Source organism: Corvus brachyrhynchos, unplaced genomic scaffold (assembly GCF_000691975.1).
Source record: "Corvus brachyrhynchos isolate BGI_N302 unplaced genomic scaffold, ASM69197v1 scaffold101, whole genome shotgun sequence".
NCBI lineage: Eukaryota > Metazoa > Chordata > Aves > Passeriformes > Corvidae > Corvus > Corvus brachyrhynchos.
The window spans coordinates 23,511,188-23,529,460 of record NW_008237239.1 but is presented as its reverse complement, the minus strand read 5'-3'; the positions used below and the strand labels follow the sequence as shown (position 1 = coordinate 23,529,460).

General features: G+C 43.9%; 1 protein-coding gene across 1 annotated transcript in view; it reads right to left on the bottom strand.

Annotated features, from left to right (window-relative positions):
* CAPN8 (calpain 8) overlaps nt 1-18,273 on the bottom strand; it is a 29,597-nt gene that overhangs the window by 10,333 nt on the left and 991 nt on the right. The window contains 9 exon segments of the mRNA XM_017730169.1: nt 1,956-2,131; nt 2,831-2,991; nt 3,990-4,064; nt 5,424-5,509; nt 6,308-6,391; nt 7,272-7,440; nt 7,744-7,877; nt 8,988-9,106; nt 16,805-16,874. Coding sequence (XP_017585658.1) covers nt 1,956-2,131; nt 2,831-2,991; nt 3,990-4,064; nt 5,424-5,509; nt 6,308-6,391; nt 7,272-7,440; nt 7,744-7,877; nt 8,988-9,106; nt 16,805-16,874 — 1,074 coding nt within the window.

Here is an 18,273-nt window from a genome sequence, read left to right as displayed (position 1 = left end):
CTGCACCTACCAGGAGGGGAAAAAATTTAGATAAAGCCTCCTTTAGACACTTTTTAAAAAAATTTCCATTTACAACCACACATAATAGTATTAGATACCCATGAAATTCTGTCCTGTCCTAGAGCTGTTCCAAAGGAAAAACTGAATCTTCATCCAGAGAAATCAATAGCACATTTAATTGCTTTTCTCCTGATGTGGTGTTGTGAATGATACTGTTGGTTGGAAATATTTGAGTAAGACTCTAAATGCTCAGTCAGGAAAGTCAACAAGTTAGCCGCACTTTGCTAACCAAAACCAGAGAGTTTATTGCAGCAGACCTAAAATCCACCACTCTACTGCTACTGAATATGATGGAAATATAAGGCTACTGTTACTAGCAGTCAGCCTGGGGATGATGAGATTGTCCTGAGGCAACTATAACAAGTAGCAAGTTTCAAGATTTGGCCCTTCCTAAATTAACTGAATTGCTATGTTAACTTGTACCTCCAAATATAAGGCAAATTTTCAACTCAAAAGCAATGAGTTGTCTTGAGAGCACTGATTCCAGTGAGAACCAAAGAGAGTGTCCTCCCAAGTCCCAGAAGAGCTTTTAAAAATATCACCCATACAACGTTTCTGGAGCCTGAGACCTCAGGTGTTGTTCCCTATAACCAGCATATTGGAAGGCCAGGAGCTGGGTGATGGACACACAGTTGTTGTCAGCAGGCAGCTACATGGCTTACAAAAGCTCTGCAGGACAGGTAGACAGACATGAACACATGTCTTTTCATCTTCTCCTACAGAGAGATCTGCCTAAGGTCATCATCTCTGCTGTCCTCACTGGAGCTCCCCAGCCACAGCATCAGCTGTGATGAAGTAAACCTACAAAGGTGCATGATCCAAGGAGCTGGGATCATAGCTGGGTGCCTACCTGAGAGGACTTAGCAGCCAGGTTTTTCCGAAAAATTTACATCTTAAGAGTCACTTAAGTGACTTAAGAGTCACCAAGTCTATCCTACTGTGGATAAGGCCAGAGAGGATGTAGATGAGACAGATCACATGTAAAGCACAAAAGCTTCTCCACTGTGGTACTCAGTGATGGGAGCAGACAGATATCCATAGTGCACAAATTCAGGATGCTGATAGCTGAGGGTGCCTGGCACCACAGAGAAGGCAGCTCAGAAACATGCTCAGTGAGAGCCATGTGTGCATGCAGGCACTTGGGAAATAGGGAAAACCTTCCCTGATTTCAAGCCATCCCACACAAGATCTATTAGCAAAAGTCAGCCATTCCCATCTGCTCCCACCTGTGCTGGCTAATGATCTTCATCCAGTGGAGTCTATACAACATTTGATTGCTTTTCTCCACATATGATGTTGGTAATGAAGAGACTGGGGGGAAATTTTTACATTTGCTTCTCTACCCTCACACCACAGAAATGAGAGGTTACACTGCAGGTTTTTTCCCTACATTATATTTTTAGCAACACTGGGAAAATCAGGGTAAACAAAACCCCAAATTTACTGAACCAGAACAGTAGCATATGGCAGACAATGGATCAAAAAAAGTTTGAAATGCAAGGGACAAATAATAAAAAAAAAAGAAAGTGACTACTGAGGACTAATGATAGGCTGTAATCAGAAACACTTATCTGGAATTGCCAGGCACCCCGAGCCTGCCCCCATTCAGATTTTGTAAGAGAAGATTCTCAATGAGACCGTTGCTAAATTACTGGCTTGATAATTTACACTGCCAATTTACACTGCTGAAGTGGGACAAAAACTGAGCCTCAATTTATCTGAGTCTTCCCATATTTTGGGAGTCAAGAAGAAATGAGGGAAGTAATTGAATCATTTTGCAAAATCCAGTTCTTACTGAAGCGTAGTGCTGAATGTCAAGATGGAACACACTGCTAACTTTTTTCCAGCTTAACAGGACAAGGAATAAAGCCTTTAAAATCAGGAACAAACTTTACCTGATAGAGTGAATAACCAATACTAAGCAGATCTTCTCCCATTCTCTTCTGTCTCCTGCGGTTCTTCTGCATCAAGCCCACCAGAACAGTACAGCATGGCTCGTTCAAACTCCCTTCATGGTCATCATCTGGTTCCTCCAACCGGATTTTAAACTGGGGATTGGTCCAGTATGTTGCTAAGAATTCCCAACGGGAGACAAAAATGAGAAGACTTTGTTGTCGTTGCAGCCAAGATGGCTGTCACTAGACCTACAGAGAGTGTGTCTGTGGAAGGACTTCTGCCTGGAGTTTTTCCAGTTCTTTCCATTGAGTTATATGAGTTTATGTTTTCACAGCCATGCTGAGTATCAATTGGAGCCATGGGAAATCAAAGCACCAGGGTATTTCATGGGCACTAATGACCAATGGGGAGGAGCTGGTATTGTTAATTCCAGCCAGACATTTATCTCCAGGCAATGTCCTTGGCTGAGGCTGTTGCTGTTGCAAGAGGACCAAATGCCAGACAGCCTCTCCAGAGGTCTAACCTGAAAATGAATTGGAAATAACAGTGCCACTGAACTGTGACACTTTCCTGGCCTACCCAGCCCTTCAGAGGATTACTCCAGCCAGTAGCAAAAGGCATGTAAGCAGGAAAAGCAGACAGAGAAAAAAAAAATATAATATTGTCACGAATTAACTGCTTGGTAGGCTGGTAACCCCCCAGGAGGAAATAAGTGTGAATTAGACCTTCATTTAAACTCCCAGGCTTTTGCTTACTGTCTAAACCCCACAGATATTGTTGCTCTTCCTTCCCACCACAGCCCCCTCCAGTTCACAAGCACTTATGTTTTGAATGTTTTCGATTTCACCAAAGGCCCATTTGGTTGGGTCCTTACCTTGGTAGTTCTGGCAGCCCCCAGCAGTCGAACCCCGTCTCCACTGTCCATTAAACAGGGTCAGGTCCCATTTGTTGACCTCGTTGCTCGAGAGTGTGTCGGGAGTCAAGTTGCAGATCTCAAGGCGGCTAAACTGCCTTTGGAAATCCGAAAATGCCATCCTGGCACACAAAAACACCAGGTCAGTCCATCAGCCTGCAACAGAGGTGGCTGCAGCTAGACACCTCTCCCAACAGGGCAGCACACATTGGTAGTACAGAGCTGCCCAAAGCTGCATTTAATTGAATTCTGAAACATGGAACTGGCTTTTGGGAAACAAAATTGCCCAATGCCTGAATGAGCTGCAGCTTCTGGAGACAGCCTTTGTCAATGGCTGTTACACATTATGGGCTCAGTCAAACCATTTTCTCTTATCCCCAGCTGTGGGCAATCCCTCCTGGATCATACTTCATAAGCAAATCCACTGGAACTGGTGAAACACTATGTGCAGGGAGATTCCATTTAAAGGGAGTAAAAGTTGGCCCTTGTGAAAGCAGCACTCTGTAGGAAAACAGTCTCCGTTTGGTGTTTTGTTTCAGTCCTATCACTGATGTTTGTTTTTGCCATTCCTGGTAGGTTTGCATGAGTGACAGACCTTGATTGCTTCATGCTGCAAACAGAGGTCTGCTCTCATTTCCCAGTGCCTGATGGCCCATGCAGCTGATTGCACTGGAGGACGGTGGCTGTTTATCCTTCCGGGCTAGGACAGAGGGACATCGGGTCAGCACTGATCCATATATAATCAGATCAGGGTTAGGACAGGCTTTCTATTAGGTGTGAGTAAACAGACTCTTCCCAAGCTGGTAATCTGAACTTTTTCATTGGTGTGTAGCATTTTAGGCAAAAAAAAACCCCTCAAAATGCAGAGCAGCTGAGGTTCATTCTTGCCACCTCATTAATTTTATTACCATCTGGTCTCTATATTTTGGATAAGCGCTGAGTTATGCAAGCTCTAATAAAAGGCAATATTTGAATAGGAAGGGGGATAAATAAGAGACTAACAATGCATGCATGTCATTATTAACCCCCTTGGTGCTGGCAGTGTTTCTCCATCCAACTGAAAGGATTGCTTAAGGCACATAAAATGTCCAAAAGAGTAAGCTAAATGAACAATTCTCACCAAAATTCTCCATCATCTACTTGCTTATCCAGAGCCTGTTTTTGTTTGGGATCAACATAATTCCACTCAGGAGCACTGCAGACAAAGCACAAAAGCACACTGTTCAGCTGTTGCATTTTACTCTACAATGAGATCTGAGTTAGATTCTACCACAGGCTGATAAAGGAGAATATATTTCTCCAACAAATAGACCTTGTGCCCCTCCAAATGACAGCACACCCTGCAACCTGACTATGCTGGGCTGGAATCATACTGCTACTGTATTTGCAACAAATAAGCCTTGAATTGAATCTCCCCTGCCAGGTGCCAGAAGGTACAGAGAGACTGGCTGGGTTAGGAAATTCGCAGCCTGAAAGTCAGTCAGAGCTTCTCCATTTTAAGATCTATTGGGGTGCCTGATATCCTCCCTAGGGAAATGATATAACCTCCATTGTTGGGGGTCATGAAAGAACAGGAAAGCAAAAAGGTGGAATCAGAAAATTTACTGCAGAAAACAGGATTGCTCCCTTGCCATTCTGATATTAAGGTGCTCAGGAGGGATTCTGCTCTGATCTGCTTCCACATGACAATGCAGTGCTGCACCTGCCTCGGCAAGGGTGTCCCACGGCAAAACAGGTGTGACAAAACCAGAATATGGCATGTGTGTGTGCCTGAGGCACCTTACCTTGAGGCTGAGCAAAGCAGGTCTGAAAAAAGTAAAAGTAATTGTAATGTTATCTTTATTTTCTTTGCTTAATACATCAGCACCCAGGCTGCAGTCAGTCAGGACAGGAAACTGAAAATCTCAGAGTGTTGCGTGAAAAAATATATTGTGGCCCAAATGACAGTAAAATTTATGCCATTCTAAATATAAAAATAAAGGAGGTGTTGTCACTACCATGCTCCCAAGATTCCAAGACAGTTGAAGCCTAGACAGTTTCATCTCTGACAGAGATTTTCAAACTTCTGTGTCCTTAGCTTAGTCAGCGTCCCTGCTTTTTCAAGATTCTCAGATAGGTACCAAATACTGGTCTGATTTAGAGCTGAGCAACCTCAGAGTTGAAGCAGAGGTATAATGGTTTATCCCTGCTTTAACTCCCAGGAACACGACTGGTTTGTGTATTTTACTTAGGTCCTGCACCATTGGTAGGATCAGTTTGAGAAAAGTTGTCTTGCAAAACGATGTGTGTACAGCTTGCATTGGGCTGCTCGGAGTTAAACCAAGGGTTGCTGTCTCTGACAAGAAAGCTCTGCCTGAGGCAGGTATTAATGCCCGCTGGACAGAGTGGATCAATATCCAACCTTGGTAATAAATTAATAGTGGTTTATTCCAACTGATTTAGTATCTCTCCTAAATGCACTTTGTGATTGGATTAACTGCATTGTCCCAATTTAATTCTTAATAGATTCCAAAATACACCAAAGAGAGAGAAGCAGGGGCATATAAAAACCTACTTATCACTCCAAGATCCAGTCCATTCTACTTCACCCCAGGGATTCCTAAGCCTCACTAGTTTCTCTGGCCGTCCTCGGTAATACACCTAAAAGATCCACAACAAACAGAGCCTGAGCACTTCCATTATTCCAATCATCAGAGGGCAGTTGCTTTTCAGATAGGATAAAACATGATTTGTACTTGAATGATGTAGTCCATTACAATTTGCAATAGTTAAAAGACACCTAGATGCCTTCCACCCTTATTTTACATTATCCTGTGCCACCAAGTGAGCCATTAGCTGCAGCACTCACCACTTCATGTAATGACAGCAACCTGCAAGGAAAAGCATCAGCTACAAACCAGCAGAATATCTACATCCTCAAAAGCAGGAAACATTGCACAACATGGCAAGGTTGGAAGGAGTTTATCTGGCATGGACATCTCTGTAATGATTCCAGTTTCAGAGGAGCAGGAATACCTGGGCTTGCTCTCAAGGTGAGACTCACAGCAGAGTTCATCAAAGAGGCTTTTACTCCTTTCCCATCAGCTCTGACTGGCAAAGTACTTGCTCCCACCTCACACAGTATAAACATTTTGGGAGTGGCTGCCTCCTCTCCTGCTTCTCCTTTCTGCATCCTGAATTTTGCTAACAGCTTGGCCCACCTTTATGCTTTGTACCCCAGCCTGTCGGTACCATACAAGTGGCAGACTGCTCCACACCACTACCTGTACAGAGCTTCTGCCCTGGCTGAGTATGACAGGTACTTCCTTTTTCTGTAAGAGGGTGCATAAGTTAGGAATATTTTTACTGTCAGTCACTGAAAGACATCAGAAAGTTGAAGGCACTGCAGTGTTGCAACCCCAAGCTGCTTTCCATGATGGCCCCAGAGAGGTGGCTTACCTCCTCTGCTCCAGTGATAGAGTAAGCATGTCCTTTTACCAGCTTCAGACTTGTGACTGCTTCTATTTCAGCTGTAGCAGTTATCTGGAGCAATAAAAGTATGCACATTTATGATTATATACTGTGCATGAACTCAGCTTTCATAAGCAAATTAATATGGGGGAAGATATCCAAAGTGGTGTGCAAAATGAATACCAATATTCTTGATGCAAAGTATATTAAAGTAAGGTGAGATCCACAGCAAAAGTTGCAGTTTCATGCCCCTCAATATGCAGTCCAAGCACAGAAGAAATTCAAGAATGCACAATGAAATCTAAATCTAAATCCAATTCCCAGCTCAGGTGACAGACCCAGTCCCTTGCAAAGACATGTTCACATGAACTTAGCTCTAGCCTGTCTCAGTCGAGATCCAGTATGTCAAAATTGGAACTCTGGTAATTCTATACACCACAAGGCAAACAAGATAATGAAACAGGATGTGAAAGGTGTGACGTTTCCAAAACATGTTCAAACATCATCTCTAACTTGAGAGTGTTTGTATTACAGGTGTCAGTAATCTTTAGGACTGAAAACTAAAGCCAGAATCAGACTACAGGCTACAACAAAGTGTCTCAGCGAGTTTGTCTCTGGCAGTCGAGTGCCTGGAGCTGAAATTACACAAAATTTGAATGAGGAAAGATACTCAGAGAATGAAATTGGAGTTCCAGAAGACCAGTAGGTAGTGGAGAGCTCTAAGCATTATCACATGCTGTCGTGTAAATAGGGAGACACTATAGAATTGGTTATTAAGAACCTTGTCCAGAGTTTTTGATACTGAAATCAATAGAGGTCTCACATTAATCACAGTTTGTTTTTCTATCAGACCTTCCTGCCTATATCTAACGTTGGTCTGGGCTTTTGTCACAGTATGAACCAGAGCCCTGAGAGGAACAACAAGGAGAGTAAAGCTTTGTCAGCCTCTTACATCGATGGAGCAGCCAAGCAGCGACCCAGCTCTCAGAGCCTTCTGGATGATTTGGTACAGGTTTGAAGGAGCCCTCTGCAGCTCATAGGACTCAGAGATGCCTCCAGTAAAATCCTCAAAGCCCTCCACAGTGGACCCTCCTGCTAGAGCTTCATAAGAGCCATTCAATCTGTGGGAGAGATGATAAGAAGGATACAAGGGTCCATCTCCACCTGCAAGCACAAGGTACCACAGAAAGAAGGCTTTATCATTTAGTATCTCTTAATTTGGTTGATCATCAATGTGACTTGGGGCAACAGAATTAAAGCCCCTTGAAACACAGTTGCCAACACCCTTTATGGACCTAGAGGGAACTGTAAATGCTGGGTGGGGAGGAAGCTGCATTAGAGTGAAGTGTGTTGTGACTGACACCCCCGGCCTGCGCCTCCACCAGGGGCACAGCCAGGGGCACAGCTCCCATCCAGCCCCGTACTTGGCGTAGGCCTTCTCCAGCAGCGCGCTCCAGAACTCATTGCCTTCCTCCGAGTGCACAAAGAGCAGCTTCCCGTTCTTGGTGGGCAGCCTGTCGTCCACCACCACGTCCACCCACTCCCCGTACTGCCAGAACTGAGGGAAAGAAGAAAGGAAAAGATGATGGGGGCTGGTGTGCCCATAATAGCTCCACGCTACCATCCTTCTACCCCTTCACCTGTCATCACCTTCCCTTGCATGAGACACTGTAGGGTTTACTCCCATGCTGGATTCCTCTCCTTTGTAATAGAGACAAACTCCTCCCAGCTCTGGGGAGCATTCAGCAGGCTTCTTAATGCTATCTTTGATTTTGCTGATAGGAAATATTAACAGCATCTTGTTACACAAAACATCAAAACCACTGTCTGAACATGTAAACTGAGTTTACACGGTGGACAGCCCAGAAAGCCAGCATGGAGATCGGATACTCTAAACTATCTCAAGGCTCAATCCTTAGGGAAATAAAAACCAATACCCCTGTAAAAATGCTGCAAGGAGAGGTCATCTAAAGGGGAAACACTCAATAGAGCTAATCCCTTCTGAAAATACTAGGAAATGTGTGAAACATTCCTAGTGCTAAATTTCGGCCTGAAAGCTAGAAATGTTTACTCCAGGATTTGCTGCATTCCTGAAAGGAGAGATGATAATTCACACCATAACACTCACAGGTGAGCTGGTGCAAGGGATAGGTAGGTATGTGTTTGAAAATTTCTGTCATCACCGGAACAGCTCCTTTAGCTTTGCAGGGTAATTCCACACTGCTCCAACCTGAGCCTAACCTCCAGTCAAAGCAGGTTGGCTAAATCCCAACAGTCTGGGTCCACAGACAAGGAAATAAAGGCAAAGCAGGGAGGGAAGGGGAGGAAAGAGAAGGAATCACACAAGCCTGAATTCACTTTTAACAGCTGGCAGCAACAGAGCTTGGTTTGGGCTCACACAACCTGATGGTTCAGCTCAGTTTACAAAATCTGTATAACTCCCCAGAGCCCCATCAGCTGTAAGACAGCAGAAACTCAGCAGTGAGCAGGTCTCATTTAACATTATTTAACTCTGTTCTAATTTTCTTTCTCTCTCCCCCATCAATTTCATGTACACACTGTAGCTGTTGATTATTTCACTTGCTCCAAACAACAACAAAAAAAGCTGCTTCTAGTTAAATACTAGCATTTTCCTCTTTCATTCTCAATCCCCTGATCATGCAGGTACCTGGAAATGAAAGATTCCAGCATAGTCCTTCTGGAAACTCTGAGCCTTGGGAACAACACGGAACAGAATATCTGGATTCAAAGTGAGAGATGCAATGGCAGCTAGGAGCCAGCAATCACCTAAAACCACACATTACAAGGAAGAAAAGTTCATTAATAACTCCATTAAGTCATGGTCTCACCTGGACTAAAATGCCAGCAATAAGAACTATGCCAGACTCAGTACTGGTTCAGCAATCCATTATTGTTCTGTTATTTCTCTCTTTTGCTCATTTGCCACTCACCCAAAACACACAGGTATCTTGGGGCTCCTGAGGCTGACCATGGTAGTAATTTCAATGGTCTAGTTTGTGCTTTGATATTTTTAATGAAGCTGTGAAAACAGGCTGCTTTACCTAAGCTTGTTAATGCCCTCAAGAGACCAAGAACATAGCCAGAAGGAGAAGGCATTTGAGGTATGTGAGTTGCAAAGCATGGCTGGGCAGGACAGAGTTAATGATCTGTGGTACTTTAACTAGACTCAAGCTACCACACCTTCGGCAGACAAGGGCTTAGAAGAAGTCCAGAAGAGGGCAAAAGCTCTGGTTTGATAGAAGGATGGTGGGACTTCCATTCCTATCTTTTGGAGAAGATTCATTGGATAGCAGGAACATTTGTGGGCCTGCTCCTTCTCAGCCCTTTATTTGAAGGTCTGAACTTGAACTTAGAGCTATTGCTAGAGATTTGCCCAGCAGTCTGATGGCAGCTGAAGTCTCCCAGGACCTTTGTGAGAAGGCAAGTCCTGTCTTTGGCCCATTCCTTACCCTGGAAAGGCTGGGCTTGCTCAGCCCTCCCTGGAGGCTCTGTGCCTTGCAGCTGGAGCTGTTTGCTGGGTTGGTTACCTGTTTATTGAGGATTGGAGGCTGGGGAAGCAGAAGCCTCTGTCACACCAAAGGTGGTGCCCCTGGGAAACTCAGTGACTCGTGGTGTTTGCACACTGCAAACAGCAGGAAGAACTTCTGTGATTCTGTTTTATTTCTGAGGTGTGCAGACAGCCTAAGAAAACAAAACTGCTCTGAAGGTACTAATATTTTCCTGGTTCCCTGAGGATTATATGTGCCAAGATGTAGTTCCTTTGTGCGGGTGCATATCCTGCAGAAGGAATTAGCATTGCAGCTCTTGCTTCAGAGGAAATAAGTGAATTGAGAAACCAAGGAAAGAGTTTAATCTGCAGCAAGGTTGAACATCCTAGAGCAGCAGTTAACCCTTTATATTGACTTGGGGTTTATGATTTATTGCCATGGTGAACACAAGTGTAAAAGTAGGATACAGGGACTTGCTGGGTGCTCTCTGCTGTCTGTGCCCCACGGGGAGGTACCCACATGGCTCCTATGAGCTGTTTTGGGAAACCTCTGTAAAGAAGTGTCCCTGGTGTGATGACCTCTAACCACCTGAGCTGGCTGATCACATTATGGGTCCAAACCCAGGATATGTAATATGATATATTTCTACCCATTTTGCCAGCCCAGGCCTTTCTACAGAAGAGGGAAACCCCATTCTTAGTATGTGAGGTGCTGCTTGAGCCTTCCCCCAGAATTCTCTGCCTTACCTTGGGTACCACATTCAGAAAAAGCATTCAAGCTGGAAGGGGGCAGACAAATGGTTGGATTGCCTGCTTCTTCCCATCCACCTGCATTTCTTATGAGAAGAGGTTAAAAAATTTTGTCCTGCTCATCCTACACAAGTGAAGTTTTAAGAGCAAGTGTGAGGCAGGTTAAATGCTACTTTGCAGAAAAGCTGTTTGAGGCAAGAGCTCTTAGTTGAAAGATACCTCCTTTGCAGAGAAGATAAAATAAAGGGATTGTGACGTGTTTAAAGTGGAAATAGGGAAAAGATTATACTCTGCATATAGAATAGAAAGTCCAGAAGCCACAGACTATAGAATATGAGCAAAAACCTTCTCAAGGAGGGATCAACTTGCTGACCTGGAATTTTCCTCCCAGCCTTAGGTACTTATGTAAAAAATAAGCAAAACTGTAAAAGCACAAGGTGTGGGGGGAAAAAAGGCTTTAAGAACCTCCTCTCCCAAGGAAAGGTAGAAGCAGGAAAAAAATGAGACTGAGAACACTCAGATCTGCTTTGTATCTATTTCTTTGAGGCTTTCCTTGGTACAGACGTATGCCTTAAGCTGTTACAATTTCTGTTTTCCTTGAAGAGGTAGAAATAATGGTGATAAGTCTGGGGAATGGATTTTCAGAAGAGGAAGATGAAAAGCCTTATCGAGTTAGAACTGAAATCCTCATTTTTCTGATGCTCTGGCTGTCCCCGGCATACTGTGAAGTGCAGGAGATTATTTCTGAGAAGGTGGCAAGATGGGGGTCCCTGGTGCTCCTGTTGTGTCCCTCCACCCCGTGAGACCAGAGAAAGCCTGCAGCAGTGACAAGGTGGTGCTCTCCCAATGTGCAACACCTGGAAGGGTTTCCCCTTCCTGGTCCTGGCCAGGATTTCGAAGCCAGTGAATGCAAAACTACTCCAGGCTTTGCTGAGGGTGGTGGATGTTGGATGCACAATTAGGCAGAAGATTCAGTGAAATGAGGGGGGTTTCCTTAAATACACTGTTTACTTCCCTGCCTCAGAACTAAACAATTTCAGAATCTCAGCCCAGAGGATGCCAAATGCAGCGTGAAATCCTTTAAGGCGCCTTTCTTACAGCATGAATTAACTTCTTAGCGTCTGGGAGAGTGAGTGACGTGGGTGCTGCTGCCTGTCTCCAACACACCAGTGCAGTCTGACCCCCCCAGGGAAGCATTTCAGGACATGCCTGCTCAAAGCACACCCAGGAAGAATTGTGTTGGAAGAATTGCAGTGGTGAACTTGGCCTTAAAAGCAGCCATGCCTGCCTTGAGCACTGCAGAGTCCTATCTCCAAACCTCACTTTCCGGGGCCTAATATCTTTGACTAAGCTTGTGCCAACCAAAAGGAACCAGCTGGGAATTGGCTGCTGCGCAGTAACTTGATAAAAATGGAAGTGTGTCTGAATGTAGATGGTTTGGGGGCATCTTTATGTAGTGGAGGTGCATGACATTCAAGCTCCTGTGATGATTACTTTCAGAGGATGTAGGAATCTGTCCATATCAAGGAGCTTCCACAATGGGGCCTAAACTGCGCAGTTGGCCTCTTACCTTCTTCTATACCACAATGGGATCCTGGCCTATTAATAAGCTTTCTCAACCCTACTAGATAATATATGACTAGTTCTAAAAGAGTACAAATTGACCGTTCCTGTTCCCTTTTTCAAAGTTCAACATCATTTTTCCAGCAGCAAGTTTCAGAGTTTAGTTTGTGGTTGTGCCTACAGGACAGCACAAGAGCCCAGTCTTCCCAGAAAGGCACCTCATGTAGACACTGTTAAGAAACTATTTTATTCCATTCCTAAAAAGGGAATATTTTTGAGGGAGAGAAAAAGAGGCCAATTGACCAATTAATTAGAATTTATTTCAAATAGGCTCATAGTTGGAAAAATGACAATATCAAAAAGCATTTCTGCTCACCTTATGGGTGTGAAGTTGCAGCATTTTAGCTTATAAAAATAACTATTTTTTTGAAAAAGCCTTCTCAATATTAGCCCTGCAAGGCTAAATCACTTATGGACACATATCACTGCTTCTGGTCAGTCTCATATTTCATGAACAAAAGTTTCAGAGAAGTACCAATTAGTGTTTACTGCTGCTGCTGAATGTCCTGAAAAGAAGCCAGCTTGATTCCTGGATCTGAAGTCATTTGAAATGGCAGTAAAGTGAAATTTTGGTTTTTTAATTTTTTTTTTTTTAATTTAAGCAATTCTGACCTTGAGATTGTGGTGGAAAGGGTAAACATGAAGCCTAGCTGTGCCTAGCTCCTGTGTCAGTGTCTGTGTGTATCTATATCTGTATCTATATCTATATCTCTATATCCATGTGTGATTTTGGAGAATTACTTTGACTGCTAGTGCATTTGAAATAGAATCCCTTGCTGCTCACAGATGTCCTGAGTTGGCTCATGTTCTCAGTGCTGCCCAGGCAGCTCCTGGTTTACAGAGATAATCAAATTGCTGCAGCGAATAATGAATCCTTGGTGATCTGGGAGCCCAGCGACTCCTCTGTATTGATGATGTTTACCCAAGCATGCTCCACTTGCAGAGGCCATAAAATAAATGAGAAATTTGATTAGTTTCAGTTGCTCCAGAGCTGTGCTCAGTTTCTGTTTAGCTACCATCAGAGTGTCTAGACACAGAGCATCTAAACTCTCCTTTGAACTAGAGATGGTGAGTTTCAGCCAAAAGTCTGAGTGTCTGGTTCCAGGATGCAACTGGACAGCACAGAGGCATTTCTGTCCTGACTCTGTTCTGGCTTGTTGCTATTTCAGCAGTGTCTGGTGTTCAGAAAGGATCCAAACACAGTGCTGTGGCTCTTGCTTCCTGGATCGCCAAGCAGCTTTGACTCTCAGCTTTAGTCTCTGCTGGAAGCCCTCCTTCAGAGCTTATAGTACCTGGGGCATCATACCAGACATCAAGGAAGCACTGACCCACTAGCTTATAACTTATGGTAGTGTAGGTTACCTCTGCTCTGAGATTTCTAAAGACTTTCTGAGGTTTTCTATGGAAATGAGTTTTGTTCTGCAGCTTTTAACAGAGAGGCAAAGGAGAACCCAGCAAATGAACAGGCTTTCTTCTCCCTGGGGTCTCAAAGTTGTTAGTGAATGTATTTTTGACATCAGTGGGTTATATTTGCTAGAACCAGGATCTCCAATATCCCTGAGCCCACGGGATTGAATGTCAGAAGGTCCCTATATTAACACTTACAGCAAAATAAGTGAACAAACCCAGAACTATTAAGTTCTCTCCTGCCTACAGCCACTTCAAAGGCTCCCTCAACAGGTATCAGATCTATCTCAGAGCTGTCAGGCTTTGGTTTGTTCTCCAGGACACCTGTACTCCCCTCAAATCTGCCTGTAGGATAAGGCATGCACAAAGCACACGTGGGGTGGGCTCCTGGGCTGGTGTGACTTGGTGCATTTGCCTTGGCTTCAAGGAACTCCTCCAGCTGCCAGCCCAGGCCCAGGGAGCTGCTGTGCCTGGAGTGGCCTCTGGGCGTTCAGAACAAAAGGCAACTCATGAATATAAATTGTGTGGATCTAGAAAGCTAATATTAAACGGAGGGAGTTTCAGTACGTTTTATATTATTTAAATTAAATGTATGCCACTTACTTCTTAAGAACTTCTGCAAGCAATCCTCGGGTTAACTTATTCAGATAGCGGCAAGAAAACTTCATAAGTCACCTTTAATAACCAAGACTATGTGACTACATTTCAAGTTGTTACTAGGCTATCAAAAAGATATGGTTCAAAGAACGTTTAAAACATTTCAAGTCTTTCAAGTCCCCATCAAACTTCCCAAGCCGATATTCATCTAGCTTACGCTGTTGTCAAAGAAATAAGTTTAATGGAGTGAGACTAACTCTGCGTTTTCTTGTTCCTTTTGTTCCCATAAACCCAGACCTGCAGTGCTATTCTTAAAAGAAAAGAAACATGTCAGACAATATTATTAAAAATAGGCTCTATTTCCCTAAAGGACACGTTAGTCAGTCACATATGTGGCTTATGTAAATATGTAATCAGGGTCTGTTTCAATAGAAGTGTTTTAGTAACAAGGACTTTGATATTCAAGGTATTGGATCAAATACCAAAAAGCTTAGTATGCCTCAGAGATGTAAAGCAAATACCTGAAGGCTAGAAGGGAAATCCCATGCCTGCAGTTTATTTTTGTGAAGGGTCAGTGTGTGTAGAAGTAATTGCAAGCAGCCTTGCAGAAACAAATTGGATTATCTTTCATTATTTTCTCCTTTTCTTCTTTTTTTTTTTTTTTTTGTGTGTGTGTGTGAGAGAGAGAGAGAGAGAGATAGAGAGAGAGAAAATCAAGCTCCTAATAAAAGCAGAATCAGATTGTGGGGTTTTTCTTCTAGGTTTGAGGTAGCTTTCAGGACCAGCCCTTGGGTTACTGCCCACCAAAAGCTGTCTTGGGAAAACCCAGAGCAAGGCACCATCCACAGATTCACAGGAGGTTTTGGGGTCCAGTTCTGTTGTTACCACTGCGTGATGGATTTTGGCCTTGATCTCTAATGAAAGCCCATTTAGCACAAGGGACTGGGACTCTACAGAAACATTCAGCAGGTGACAGAAATAGAAAAGTGCTCAGGGTATTTGTATTCAGTTTCTAGGCTAAACACAAATAACGCACTGGCCTCTTCTAGTTTAAGAACAGATAATATTTTTCAGTCCTATAACTTGTAAACTGTCAGGGAAAATGAGGTTTTACTTCAGATGTATGTTCTTAATTTTTTTTTTATGCCATTATAGAAACTTTCCAAACAGGAGGTGACAAGAAATGTCGCTTTTAGTACTTACTTGGGCCATTCTCCTGAAATACAGTAAGTGATTTCCCCATACTCTATTCCAGCATCCACCAAATAAATATCTTGGAACAAGTATATGATTGGGCATCTTATTTTTAGCATTTGGAGTACAAGCCCACACACCAGGGAATTTTTTAGCAATTGCTTTAATAGTGCTGTGTTTACAAGAGCAGCACTGGTGTTATTTATCGCCAACGACTTGCAGAAATTGTTTCAATCTCATTTGCACAATGGATGTGCTGGAAGACCAGTGAGGTCAGGAGTACTGCAGTTAGCAGCACAGGAGGGAGAAAGGCTGATTTCTCTGTGTCTAATCTATCAAATTCTCATTACAAGAGTTTCAGCCTTCTCGCCTCTCAATGCAGTCAAGGGTTTGCTGCTGCTGTCCTCTGCAGCTGGATCTTATCAGCGAGGCAGGCAGGGAAAGCAGCAGCTACTCGAAGAGGGAATAAAGTCCCCTTACAGCTCCCTTCTGGCCACTTGCACAGCACCTCTGTTTAGCCAAAGGCAAGCACTGCAGAAAAATAGGTAAGGAAGTTGTTTTATGATGGATGTCTGGGAGAGGATGAGTGCTGCCTGAGAAATACCACCTCTGCACCAGGCCCTGATTTGGGGAGCTGAGCAGCACTGCCCTTTTTGTCTATGTGGCTAGTGCCTGGTTGCTCCTGTTCCTGCTCACAGCTCTACATGAAATGCTGTTCAACCAGAAAGGAGTGTTCAGCATGAAGGGCTTGGAACAATTTATTTGTTGTGGATGGTATTACAAAGTTTACATTCTCTGTTCATCTTTTTATCATGTGGTCCTTGTTTCTAACTCATGCTTGGACCACCCTGCTTGACACAAAATGGCACATCATAGACCCAGCCCCTCTACTAAACCAATTCCTGCTCTGTTCCTTGGTTGTTGTGTATTTGTTTGGTGTGAAACTGAGGCTGGAACTTGCTCTGCCTCCCAAATAAAAATCCCTAAGGACTAGGCTACAGCAGAAAGCTTCCCTGGTGTCCCTTGTCCCCCGAGTCTTTGGAGCTGCTCTTGCTGGCATGGGCACAAATCCCACTCTCTTGCCTCAGGGCAAGTGCTCTCACTATTGGGTTAGCATCCACCTCTGTATTAAGGGGTCAAAAGCAAACCAGTTTTATGTTCCACATAATTACTTCCCTTCTCCAGGAGACAGTTTGGTGTCTTCCAATTTTGCACAGCTCTTACAAGCCCATATGTACCCTGTCTTGGGCAGCAGTGCTGCTATGTGAGTTCTCTTCTTGGGTATCTGTCCCTCCATACTATGTCTGGGAGACAGCCAATAAAATAGTCCATGTATCAGGAGTTTTTAAATGAAGCTTCATTTCTTTTTCTTCTTCCAAAACAAAATTCAGAAGCACTGTACATACCCAGCTCTCCTTGGCAGACATCTGTTCGGGTAGCTCCTCCAACTATAAACTGAGGGTTGGCACATAACTCCTGAAAAGACACGATTTCAAAGTTTGCATCATCCTCTCTGGTCTGAAAAGTTCCCTTTACTTCTTCCTTGTTTCAATATTCAAAAATTATTAAACACTTTCAGCATTTCTTTAAAAATATGTCCTTTCTCCTCTGTCTGATTAACAGGGTCCCAGGATAACATCTCCTTATTAAATTGAGGAGTGCATACATTTTTTTTGAGGCAAATCCTGACACCCTTTGCTACTAGCCACTGTCAGTGATACTACTGAGAATTTTTTCTACTGTGGAGACAGAGATGAAAATTCACCTCAGTGTTTACATCTTACTTTATCTTGCTGAGATTTTGGTTCAAGCAACACAAATGAGTTTGTGACTGTGGCTGCTGCCTGTGCCACTGGAACTGTGCTGAGTTTCCAGTGCCAACAGTGTGGAGGATGTTCCCCCACCCTGACCCTGCTTCCTGGGAGGCCAACCACACAAATGCTTTTATTAGCAACAACCCCCCTTTCTTCCTGGCCCTTTGGATCCAGCCAAGTAGGTTATGGCAACGACTGTCACTCCTATCCCAACCCTGAGCTCTCCAACAACTCATGGCCTATATTAGGAAGTTATTATTGTCTCTCTAGAGACAAAAGCCTTTTCTGTTTTTCTGAGAATTTTCCATGAGCTTCTGGATGGCAGCAAGGAGCAGTTTATAGGAAGCCTAACTTGGCAAGCAGGGTTGAGGACAGTTTAGGCAGTCACCGGCTCTCCTCGAGAGCAGCAGTTGTCAGCACCCTGTGGAGAGACAGAGACAACCCAGGACTTCTTGTGTATGATGAAGAGCCAGTTTGTGAATCTCCTCTCCAACAGGCATCATCTCAGCTACATCCTTTTGCTTCTGTCCAGTGGAGAGGAGTCCAGCAGTAGGTTACCCATCACACCGAAGAAGGTTTTGTGTAGTTTTTTTCTCTTCTCCCTCCGAAGTGGTGCACCTGGTGTCAGTCAGCTGCATATGACTTATTACTCACCCAGATACCTGTCCTTCCTGAGCCACTCCCAAGTGCCACATGCACCTTTCACACAGCTGAGTTTCCCCTCAGGGGTCCCACACGGGTTGGTCTCTGGCAGGCAGAGCTGGGACATTTAACCCTGTTGGATCTCAGCCCTCAGTTATTCTTACCCTGCTATGCTTGTGGCTGTGTCTATGCCTGCAGCAGGCTCAACATTGTTCTTTTATGAGAAACCCAAGTCTAATTTAACGAGTTTTCTAAGGCTGATCTTCTCCAAGGATAGGCAAAGCCAAGACACATCCGTGGTACTTGCTGAGGTAACATCCAGGTGCCAGAGTGAGGTGCTGATGGAAAAATGGGATTGCCAGGGGTATTAAACCTCGAGTTACTACACCTGCAAGTTTCTGTTTCTCACTTTTCAGGTG